The sequence below is a fragment of the Cavia porcellus genome, unplaced genomic scaffold, assembly GCF_034190915.1.
Source record: "Cavia porcellus strain 051 isolate PalLab524CR breed Dunkin Hartley unplaced genomic scaffold, mCavPor4.1 scaffold_22, whole genome shotgun sequence".
NCBI lineage: Eukaryota > Metazoa > Chordata > Mammalia > Rodentia > Caviidae > Cavia > Cavia porcellus.
Genome location: NW_026947505.1, coordinates 40,259,987 through 40,272,462, shown reverse-complemented (window position 1 = coordinate 40,272,462; position 12,476 = coordinate 40,259,987). Strand labels below are relative to the sequence as shown.

The following is a 12,476-nucleotide window of genomic DNA, read 5'->3' as shown; positions in this document are numbered from 1 at the left end:
TCACAACCTTTCTAAGCATTTCAGACTGATGGTATATTATAAAGTTAGAAAAAATATCACAGTCGTGCTATCAGCATAGTTATACTCAGCATATAGAACATTAGGCTGATTGTTAAGAGACACATTCTCCAACATGCTGCTCATTAAGAGACATAAATTCTCCCCTAAATCTACCTCTCTTCTTAGACTCTAGTATCCACTCACTTGTACTCCATTTCTATTATTTTATAATTCCAAAATTGTTTCACAAATGGAAGCACTCAGTATATGTTCTTTTGGGGTTAGCTTTATTATACTGCCTTCCATCTACTATACTGTAGATATACTCATCCCTAATTCATACTGAAAATGTCTTGCATCAAGGTGATCTCTTAGATTCTGAAGATCCCTTAGATTCTGCCAAGTGATGATGACAATCATGATTGTGTCCATATTAGCAATTTTTAACATTGGTATGTAAGAGGTTTAGCTAACTAAACAAATTTAATCATATCACAAAATTGCAACAGGATAGGTTCTGTTATCACTACTATTGTACAATGACCAACTCAAAAAAAAAGAAAATCCAAACTTTCAAAGCATGTAACATACACAGTATTTAAAAATCATTTTGCCTTTTCTTTTTTAAAAGCTAGATGATTTGGTATTTATGAGCAAAATCATGATGTAAACACTATGAAATATCATGTAAACTCTTAGAAATGAAGATTATGTAACAAAATAATTGCACGTGACATAATCTTGAGTTAAAATAGTCTGACTACAAAATAGTACATTCTTACTGGTTACATGACTCAGTTTTGCATAAAGTCACAGGTTAAAAGAAATGATACAACATGCCAAGGACTCACTTTTCCTCTAAGCAATCCCCACATACATACCCATTGTGTATTCTTCCCTTTAGTGAGAAGCTAAATTGAGCTTATTAATTACATCCTTCTGTGACTCAAGCTCCTTGACTCCCTACTGAGGCCCTCTCACCTGGATTTCAACGGCAACTGTCCTGAAATAAAATCATGGAAGTCCCTAGGTCACCAAGATTCCAAGTTCGAACTTCTCTTTTTACTCGGATTTCAGCTTTTCACAGTCTAGATTCTTACTCACCCTTAACCTTTTTTATCCAAAAAATCATCTACCAGTTCTTCACTTTCCTTAACTCCTTCACTGGGATAGGAAATATTCTCATTTACCTTTTACCCTCAAAATTTTGAGCGTTTTCAAATTATCCTCAAAGTGTCAGTTGAATTAATGGCACTTCCTCTAGCAGCTCTGCCCCTTGCTACCTAAATGAAGAAAGCACTCGCGCTGCTTTACCTTCTAGGCCTTCGCAATTGCATCTACTTTTATACCTGTCATATATAGCTTTCTCTGTGAATGATACTTAGATATCACCTGTGCTGCCAAAGGAGTTGAGACTGTGGAATACATCTCCAGATTCTATTGCTTTCTAATCTTTAGCATCTCCTCTAACTTCTAGAACAGATATTCATCCTTTCTCCCGAAACCTGTGTTTACCCTTCCATTATAGAATCTGAACTCAGTTCATTCAGACGATTCTTCTCAGTAATTTCTAATCAGATATAATTTGCCCATCTTATAACTTCATAAAACTTATTTTCAGTTCTAACATGACAGTAATTATGTTTGACATCTTTTAACACAAGCTATTAGATTGAATCACATGAAATTACTATGATTTTAACCTATATTTTTAACATCTTTGAAAATGATACACTGTATTAACACCTGTTAGTATCTTATTATTTTGTTATAAAATTGTTTCATTTTTTCATAAAAAAATATGTTCTTTTGGATTTTGAATGTCAAATGAACGGTCTCTATGAAGACAGGGGACGACTTTTCCCTTTTGTTATATCCTTTGAAAAGTTAAGATTGTAAATTGTAAGGGGGTACCTGCAAAATAAAGACTCTTAAATCAATAAATGTCGTATGTGTGCATGCTTTTAAAAAATCAATAGTTTATAGCAATTAGGCTAACTGAACACAAAATTGCTAATTGTCTCCCAAATCAGTCCCCCTAGTAGAGCTGAGCAGCTTTTGAAACTGAAAATTCTGGAATATGTTTGGATTCAAGGCACTGTTTTAAATCATTTATTTGTAAAGGAGATATTCTTAGATTTACAGGTTGGTAGATACAGTGAAAAGCTTTTTAGTTGACTAAAAAAAAAAAAAAATCAAAACACTTTTTAGCACATGCACTTCTCTTATAAAAACAAATTGCCTGAAAGCAAAGCACAGCAGTTTGCACACAATGAGTATGTGCTTACCAGCAGCAGCAGGGGATGCAGGGAGAATGACAGGAACAATTTGCATTTCTATAGCTCCTTTGTATACTCACCTTCCAAAAGCATTTCACAAAGAGGTAAATATCCTGGCTTTAAAAAAGCAGTGAGAGGAGGTCCACGCTAGTATAGACTGGACTCAGGTTAGTCAAGTACAGAGTACTAGAAGCACAGTAATGGTTCCCACATAGCTTTAAGTAGGTGAGCAATTAATAGGTACTGGCTAACAGAAGGGAAATGTGTTCTGAGCATCACCCAGATCATCAATGGAGAAAGATTTTTCTTTCTTTACAGTCATTGTATGCCTAAAATGTATCTGCTGACTTTCTCAGTACTCATTGGTATCAGCCTCTGGCCTAAGACACTGCTCATCAATTGCCAGTTTCTCACATCACTCAAAAAATCACTGCATCAAAAGAATGACACAAAAAAGAAGAAAAGTGTGTAAAGAGCCTATAAAATACTGGGCAAAAGAGCAGAGACCACTGCTTATTCTGTAATGTCCTGGGTGCTCTGCAAGAACATCACTAAACCTTGGAGAAGCTATGTACAGAGGTCCTCTCTTGCTCTTCTCCCATCTTTCTTCTCCAGCAGCTCAGGCACTGTGTGAACTGTGATTCTGAACCTGCGCTGCAAAGTTCTCAGCTCTAGTTATCATAACAGCAGCCCTGACTGTCCTCCAGGGGTCACAGTCGGGTTACAAATCCCTCACAGTGCAGGGGCTGAGCAGCCTGATTGGAAACAATTTATCTGAATCTGTCTTCATTAAAATTCAAATGGAATAAGTAAGCTAGAAATTGAACAGACCCTGAAATTGTGCCTTGCTGCTCTTGTAGTCAGTAAACATTTATTCACTAAGCACAACACGTGAGTTCTCTCCTTCTCCTCCTCACTTACACTTGCTCCTCCAATCTTTCCTGCTTGCTGTTTCAGTTCATAATTAAGAAGGTCAGAATTAATGAAGCAATGTGTAATAAAGTTCAAGGAATCCCCAGGCACTATTTATTCTATTAGATCTCAGGCACGAATGTCAGATTGGCAGCATAAACCTCATCAACAATGAGGCTCACTGCATCCCAGGAAACACCCACCCAGAGAGACTCACCTGCACTGTCAAGTCATTCCAAAGCTCCTTCCCCGCAAAAATCACACGCAGCTGGTCAGCTGGAACCCCCTGTCGCTTAGCAACCACTTCTTTGAGCTGGAAGATGCTGGTATCAGAATTGACCTCCACTGGGAAACCATGACTGGAGTTGAATCGGACAAACACTAACCAAGAAATTGGAAAGGGAAAAAAAAAAAAATAATTACTCAAAGCCCATAAATGGCAACTTCAATATGTCTGAATCAACTTATTCCTCATCTGCCCTCCAATGAATGGCATATATTTTCTTTCACTTGTAACTGAAAACTTAACAGTAAAGCAATATTTGGAAAAAAAAATAACTTTCCCCAGGAGATTTCCTTTCACATATTAATCAGTGACCCACAAGTCAAAATTCCATTCTCCCTTGACAACCATCCTGGGAAACAGAAGGACTCAAGCAGAACATTTGCTTGATTGGAATAGTGACATTCCCATGAGTTTATCAGAGATTCAGCTCTGACAGCCTGAACCAACTCTCAGTCCCTCCAGAGTGGTCGTGAATAAAAATAAAAGTCAATGAGCTAGAAGGAAGGAAAAAATTTAAGTCACTCTATTGCCTAGGGGAGAACCAATTGGGGATGTGTCCAGAGCTCTGGGTTTTGGAAATCCTGGTCAAAATCTCCTCTGGTTCTATGAAAACAATTATTCATGTTGTGTTTTAAAATTAATTACTTTATTTCTCTTATTGGAACCATATTTTCCCATGAGATACAGGTCAGAACCTACAGTCTTTTGCCTACTGCCATCTAATTTCAGTTGCCATACCATCTTTGATACATGCCCAATGTAATAACTTACAAGCTTTTTCTAACTCCTTCAATGATGTGGTCAGGTCACTATCATTAACCTTATATAATAAATGAATAAGTGAAATAGTGAATAAAGGCCCAGAGAATTATGATAACTCTCCTAAGGATATTAACTTTTTTGTAAAATCAAAACCCAGAATCATTTGATCTTAATCTAAAGTTCATCCTATTTTCAAAGCCTTTTTAGGAAAAATGTCCACCTTTTCTCTTATGGCAATTATTTGGTCAACAAAAATATTTGTGTGAATAGGAAGACATGTTTTAAGCAAGTGACCTGCTCATTAATTAAAAGTCATATGACAAATGACTATTTTCAGTGAGGTCTCAATCTTTTTCTGACAAGTGTGAGAAATGTGTTAAGTTGTGTTCTCAAAGAGGAGAGAAAGCAAGCAATAAACCCTTTGCAAATATCTTTAGAGCACAAAAAGAAAAATTTGAATACTAGTTAAATCATTTACTAATTCTATGATTTAAGACAAATCATCTGGTTTCCTTGACTCTCAACATTCGTTGCCTGCTAAACTCAGGTAATGTATGTAACCTCAAAGCCTGTCATGTAAGGGTTATTGAGATTATGGATACTATAAAAATTTCAGAAACAATCCAGGTATAGAGCAAGTCTGTATTCCAAAAACAGTTGTCAAATTTTAAACCACCCAGGGGAGATAGAACTCACTAAAGCGGCACTCACAGTTTGTACTGTAACTAAAGCAGAGTAGATGGGATGCAGGAAAATACCACAGTAGACAAATTTTCTGGTATCTGTTTCTCTCGATCATATGCAAAGAACTTCTATGGAAAGAAGTATGACAGAGAATTTTGTTGTCTGCACTTGCACAGGTTTAATATTAATTTGTTGAGCTGGACAAGTGGCACATGCTTATAAAACTAGCATTCTAGGAGAGCACAGCAGAAAAACATCACAAATTCAAGCTTTCCTTGGCAAATTAGCAACTTAGCAATATCTTGCATCAAAATAGAAAACAAAAAAAGACTAGGGATGTAGCTTAATGTGTACAGATTGAGTTAAGCCACAGGAATGAAAAAGAATCATTTGCATTTTTTAGTAACATTTCTTGTAATATCAGAAAATCCATATCAATAAATAAAATCAATAGTTTACTATCAATAAATATAATGCACTGATGAGAAAAAGGATTAGGAGACACATAGACCTTCATTTTTATATTACTCCTAATCACAATTCACAAGTCCAAGAGGAATAAGGAAGTAAGGAGGAAAGAAAGACAAGGATTACTGGTTGATGGTGCTGCTGTTTCTTTCCATGTTGTTTTGTGAATTCTTGCGAAGGTCTAAGTTTTTGAGTTCATTTTGCATGGAGAGCACCATGTGACTTAGGTGTCTGATTAATCCCATATGGATTGTCACTCGTTTACTGATTAGCTAACTGCAAGGAATAAACCCTTCAGAGTTGGCATTCCTTCTTCCAGTCAGAGTGAATACTTCTCTGTAATGGAGATGCTATATGATTGACCAATAGAACTGAAGTTCAAGACTGGCACATATTTGTTGAAGAAGCACTTTCAGATAGCATGGAACATCATGTGAGGCCTAGACATTTTTCCTGACAGAGTAAGAATGTCAGTGCATATAATGTCATCTTTCTCCTCAAGAAAGAATGCCTTAGGATAGGTAGTATGTTTAGTTCCGCACACAGGCTGGGATCATGAAAACTCCCTAGAAATAGTGGCAACCAAAAAATAACTCCACATATTTCAAATCTCCTTTAGTGATGTCATTTTTTGAGTAATAGCCTCTTTCTTTACAAAATCAACAAATAAAAACACACTATGTCGTCACTTTCAACTTTTATACTCCTCCATTTATTTATTTACTTACTTATTTACTAATTTATTTTTATTTATGGCATAAGGTATCACTTAGCAGTGCAGGGTGGCCTTGAACTCATTGCATAGGCCAGGCTGGCATCAAAATCATGACGACTCTGCTGCTTCTGCCTCCCAATTGCTGGCATTGAAGGTATGCACCACCATGCCTGACTTACCACATTGTTTGTATGGAAAAACTTGAAAATTTCTTATAATTAGTTCTCTATTTTTTAAAATTTTACATTGGTAAACCCATATACTGCTCTTCGCAAAAAGCAAGGGCTACTACATCTCTAGTTCTACTATGAATTTTCTCTTTTCATCACATTTGACCATTCAGAAATGTTATATACTACAGGTTCCATTCACATACTATTTATTTTCCATTAGTATCCCCTATCTTCCTAGTTTTCCCCTAAAACAAAAGATAGAATTTTCGCATCATCTTCTAAATTCTCATTTGTTAGACCTGTAGATACTACAGAAACAAAATATTCTTGCAATGAGTGGAAAAATAGGACAGATAAATCAAGAAACAGAAACTATAAAAAAGAATCATGGATATTTGAGCAATAAATTTATGAATTTTAGAGAAACAGAGGATCTCTCCCCTTCCTCCTTTACCTCTCCCCTTCCCATCCACCTCCCTCCAGATTTCATCTAATTTCATGGCAGTAATACGATGCTATGCATTAATCCCAATAATACTACCGCCAGACTTAGCATCTCAATGGAATTACAGATACCTGTATCAACTAGCAAAAAGTCACCATCAAAAGCACTCATGGTTTCTCTCTGTTTTCAGAGAGAAATTCTTATGTCTTACTCTAAATCAAAGTTCTTCATGGACTGCTAGTATCTCCCAGAACATTTTATACTACTGGTCCACAGTCACCACCCTCTGGCAACATGCTCTTGGCACCCTTCACACACGTCCACTTTATCCTCATCATTGGACCTCTGCCTTAGATGACCAAATCACATAGGATAGATCAGCATTCAATATATAATACCTAAATGAATCCCAATTTCTTGTGTTCAATCTATAAAAAATTTGGTGAAGGATTTTAGCATATTAGGCATTTACCATGGAACTCTTCTAGTAAAACTTGCAACATACATTAAATAATAAAAATCCAGTTTAAGAAATACAACAAAAGAATACGTATGGGTAGTAATTTTTATGTACATGTGTATGTGTGTATATATCCATGTTAAAAATACTGTGTCTATATTATATATGTATAATATGATATGCATGTGTACATGTCTACATTATATATGGCTATGACATCTAAGTCTAATAAATAATTATAAATAATATATATAACATTTTACAAACATTTATACTCAGTATTTTTAAAGCAGATAAAGTAATTGTTAAATATATTTTCTACTATACATTTTAAATTCAAATTTAGTGATTTTTTTCTTTAGAGCAGAAAAAAATGTACAATACAGACAGAACATTTACAGTTCAGAATTAAAGGAAGTAGGGAATAAGGACTAGTATATATGCATACCTATTACTAACATTTTTTAAAAAGCCAAATAGTCACTTTATAAAATATTTTCTTTTCAGAACTCCCTGGATTCCGCCATGGCAGGACTCAAGCAGCTTATTCACCCTTCCTCTTGGTAAATGCCTGCGGTGTGGACCAGGAGGAGAACCAGAGCTCCCTAGATCCGGCTGTAGTGGGACTCAAGCAGCTTATATTTCCACCCCTTAGGTAAGCACCCTTGGCATGGGCTAGGAAGAGAACCATTACCTGTGAGCCTACTGCCACACGGGCTGTAAATCAAGCATCCTTCCCCCTCCGACCAACCTCCCATAGCTACTGGGGATAGATATCTCAGCATCTCTTGGGAGAATGACCATATGCAGTATAGCAAATATGGGGGATTTCCTTCTATCTTCTGTTTAAGGCAAAGGTTGTTTTCACTGTTTTGTTTTGTTATTTTTCTTTTGTTCTATTCATTACTCTCAATAATATTCTATTTTTGGTTTGACTTTGCTATACCTAATTGACTGGACAACTATTGTGAAGTTAAGGAGATAAACCATAGTACCTATTACTACTATCCCAGTATCCTACTGTGAAATCCTGTACCAATTTCACTGCATTGTCTTGATTGGCTTTGTTCTGTCTTGTGCTGTTGCATTTTTACTACTTTAAAATTAAATTAAAACAAATATTTTCTTTGGGTTGCTTATAATGATCCAGAAATGTGACTAGTTATTATGGTTTAAAAAACTACCTGCATCCCATACCATTGGTGATAGGTTGTCTGGTTCTTACATGATTCTCCAATCTTATCTCTTATGTTCTTTGTGATCAAAAATGTCATCTTGTCACCCCACATTCACTACCACACTATACACAATGTAGATGCCAGATAGGTTCTTTCTATAAGGATTGAGTAATGTGCAACCAACCCAACTCCCCTGCAAAAAACTACAATCCAATCTGACATTACACAAAAAGCAGATGCATGGAAGACTTCTATAAGTGTGAACAAGAAGGATCAAGGACCACAGTTCTCCTAAGTTAACGAAGAAAATCAATCAGTCTGAGTAAACTTATCTCTGAGGAAACAAGAAGAAATGACAGAAGGAAAAGAGTCAGAAAGGGACCTAACCCTAAAATCTGTTCACCCACAAACCCCAAATGGTGAAAGTGCACAGCAGACTCACAACAGCTTACAGAAAGTAAGGCTCACAGATATGGAGCCCCTTCCCTACCTTTTAAACCCGGGCTTCACGGAGTTTGCACAAGGTGATTTCCTTTCCAACAGTACAGTTTGTACAGGAGGTATGAGAGTGACTCCCACTGAGGGATGTGACAAATAGTACTTCAGCCAGGGGATAAGTTTATCACGAACACCCCTAACATGCATTCACTGACAATGGATACCCTTGATAAGAGGTGACAAGAATGGCATATTATCCCTGTGGTCTTTTTCTCAAAATCATACAGCTTTGCTCTCATATTGAGAAAAACATGAGTTAAAATTCCACTGAGGTACAGTCTAAAAGACACTTAGTCCTTACTCTTCAAAACTTCCAAGGACATAAAGAACAAGAAAAGTCTAATAACTGTCAGTGACTAGACAATGACTAAATGTAATGCAGTATCCTGGATGGAATCTGAAAAAAGGAAAAAGAAAGTGAAACCTAAGAAAATCCAAATAAGTTTAGACTCTCAGTTAATAAAAATATATCAATATTTGTTCATTAATAATAGCAAATGTACTATAACAATGCAAGACATTAAAAATAGGTGAAAACTGGAGGTAGGGTACACACAAGAACTTCCTGTAATAGTCTATTTTTTCCTGTAAAATTAAAATATTTCCTATAGTAATAGCTTATTGAAAAAAAACAGAAGATCTAGATCAAATCACTTCTTGAGAATAATTTTTTCTTTTCAAGTCTAACCAAAATATTGTTCCCTAAAACAAAAGAAACATCTGCCATATAAGAAACATTACAGAACATAGTTTCCAAAACTTAAATTCAAAAGGTCTGATATATAATTTAAAAAATCATCATTTTGAAGAATCAGAAAAATAGAACCCATTTTCAGAAGAAAAGTAATGAATTGACACAAACTCTGAGATGACTCTAATTTTGAAAAGAGGGGACAAAATTTTAAAACAGGTAATATATCACGAGCTTCTACTAGATAAAACAAAAATATTCTTCCAATAAGTGTAAACATAGGACAGATAGAGAAATAAAAATTATTAAGAAGACTCAAATGGATAATTGAGAATTAAAATTACAATATATGCAACAATAAATTATTGGATAAATATGAAGTATGATAAAAAATACAGCTAATGTTCGATTTTAAAAATTAGTTTCAGTACAATACACATTGTCATTAAGTCCCCTCAAACTTTCCTAATTTGAAAACAAGCATTCTATTATTCTTGCCACTTTCTAAAGCATTTCTGAAAGTCTTCTTTTGTGAGTGATTTTAGTTATGCTATCAAGGCTGTTTGGATGTGCAGAACATACTAAAAATATTTACTTATCATGCTCATTTTGACAGTAGGGAGGAGCCAAAAGTGACATAGTGCTAGATCCAGTGAGTAAGGTGGATAAGGGTACACTGTAATGCATTCATTTAACAGAAATTGTTGTAAATATTTGTTCAATTAGGAGTCATCATAAAATATGCTGAATAGTTAAATTATAATATTTTTACAGAAAAAAACACATCGACATTAATCTCCCTTCAAAATAGTCGAACGACTCTCCTTACTTCCTCTTCTACTTCTTTATTTCTGTGTCAATATATTTTCACTATAATGAATGTTTTAAAAACTTAAGCATTCAACATATATTTTGAACGCCCCTTGTAACATCAAAGTGTTACTACACTTTGTAGTGTGCAAAATATTATAAAAATGAATAGACATTAGGGATCTATTTGATAATATCAAATGATCCTGTGTGCATTTAGAGTCACACATGAAAAAAAGAAAAATAGGAAAGAATATTTAGTTGAAGAAATGATACTCTCAAATTTTTTATATCTTGTGGAAGAAGTAAATTTACATAGTCTTGGTGTTTATAGAACCCATTTCATAAACAGTTAAAATTATGTAAGAAATGGTTAACTTACTAAAAAAGGGGTAGGGTTAGGGTTAGTCATATGTGATTAGAAAATCTTAAAAGATTAGGGGAATAAAACAACACTGGACACACAGAATTCTATATCAAAGAAAACATTCTTTGAGAATCACGAAAGAATAAATAAATCTTACAATGGACTGAAACTAAGGTAATTTGGGACAAACTGACTTGTTTTACAAGAAATGCCAAGAAAAACCCTTCGACTGAACAGCAACTATATAAGATGGAAAACCAGATTCTTAGCAGGGAGTCAGAACATCAGAATTACTAAATATCTGAGTAAACTAAGAGCATTTTTGTTTTTGTTTTTGATTTTTAAGACAAGGTTTCACTATGTAGTCCAGGCTAGTCGTGAACTCACTGTGTAGGTCAGACTGGCCTCGAACTCATGGGGATACCTCGAAGTCGGGGATTACACGTGTGTGTCACCACATACAAGGTTTGAGAGGAATGTTTGGCTTCATTTATCTTGATTTCTTGATATATATATAATTGTACACATAAACAAAACTTAGAATATTCACATAGAGTTCAGAACAATAGATATAGTTTGCTAACGAACTAGCATGAAGGACAGTGGAGATGAATACTGAACTTTTATATTTTAGTAAAATGGTTTATCACTAATAAGTACACTGTAAAATGTTACAGATATACGTTAGATTCTTAGAATAAAAAACAAAATGAATAAAAATCTTGACCTAAAAACCAAACAAAATGGTAATAGAATTCTAAAATACATTAAATTAAACTCTAAAAACTCATGAAAAGAATACAAATAGACAAATGAATAGAAACATTACAATACACTGGTAAGCCCAAATTTTATAATCCTGATAATTATATTAAGTTTTAATAAAATCATCACTCTAAAGAATGGCAGAGGCTGTCAGAGTAGAAGAATTAGTTCCAACTGATACACATTGCACAAGAATTGCATTTTAAATATAAAGATGCAAATAGTTTAAAAGTAAATGCATACAAAGAAAGAAGTTACAAGCACAGCAACATCAATATGTTACAGATTCAAAATAAAACTATTATAACAAAATGAGACATTTCAGATTGGGTTGTCACCACTTGAAAGGATAGGAAAGAAAACTCAAACATCAGTCCTCCCTCTGCCTGTTCTCCCTGTGGTTAAGTTGGGAGAGGCAGCTGCTAACTCCCTTTATTTAATGAGGTACTTTTCCTTATTTGGTACAAAACACATTATGGAAGATGGAAAGTAAGACATAGTAAAAATGCTACTAAGAATCTATATAGCAAGAGGTATACATCGGAGGTAAAACCATGGACTCTGGAACCACTTGCTTGGGTTCAGAGGCTAGCTATGCCCCTTCTTACAACACTATAACCATGTCACACAGTTTGTGTCCCTCAATTTACTCCCTGTGAACTAGAAGTTGATAATACTACAAACTTCACAAGGTTGTTGTGAGAATTAAAGAAGTTAACATGAGGAAAGCCATTCTCAAAAATATTACCTGATACATTGTGAATTTTAACAATGATTGGCTTTTCCAATATATCACTAAAAAATGTATAGTGGTTTTCACGTCAGTTGCAAAGTATAAATGTTTGGATAGTTTAAAACCATTTTGTTTTCTTTCAGTAGCAAAGATTTTCCTGTTGGAGTTCTATTTTTCTATGCTTTAAAGTACATTGTAATAGATCTAAAGTGACTTTATTTTACTGATGATATCTTGTTTAGATACAGCT

General features: G+C 34.7%; 1 protein-coding gene across 4 annotated transcripts in view; it reads right to left on the bottom strand.

The window, feature by feature from the left end:
• Positions 1–12,476, bottom strand: part of Prkn (parkin RBR E3 ubiquitin protein ligase) — a 1,262,552-nt gene that overhangs the window by 1,021,305 nt on the left and 228,771 nt on the right. For all 4 annotated transcript variants that reach the window (XM_063233336.1, XM_063233335.1, XM_063233337.1 and 1 more), the window contains one exon: positions 3,409–3,572. In XM_063233336.1, coding sequence (XP_063089406.1) covers positions 3,409–3,572 — 164 coding nt within the window. The remainder of the gene's footprint in view (positions 1–3,408; positions 3,573–12,476) is intronic.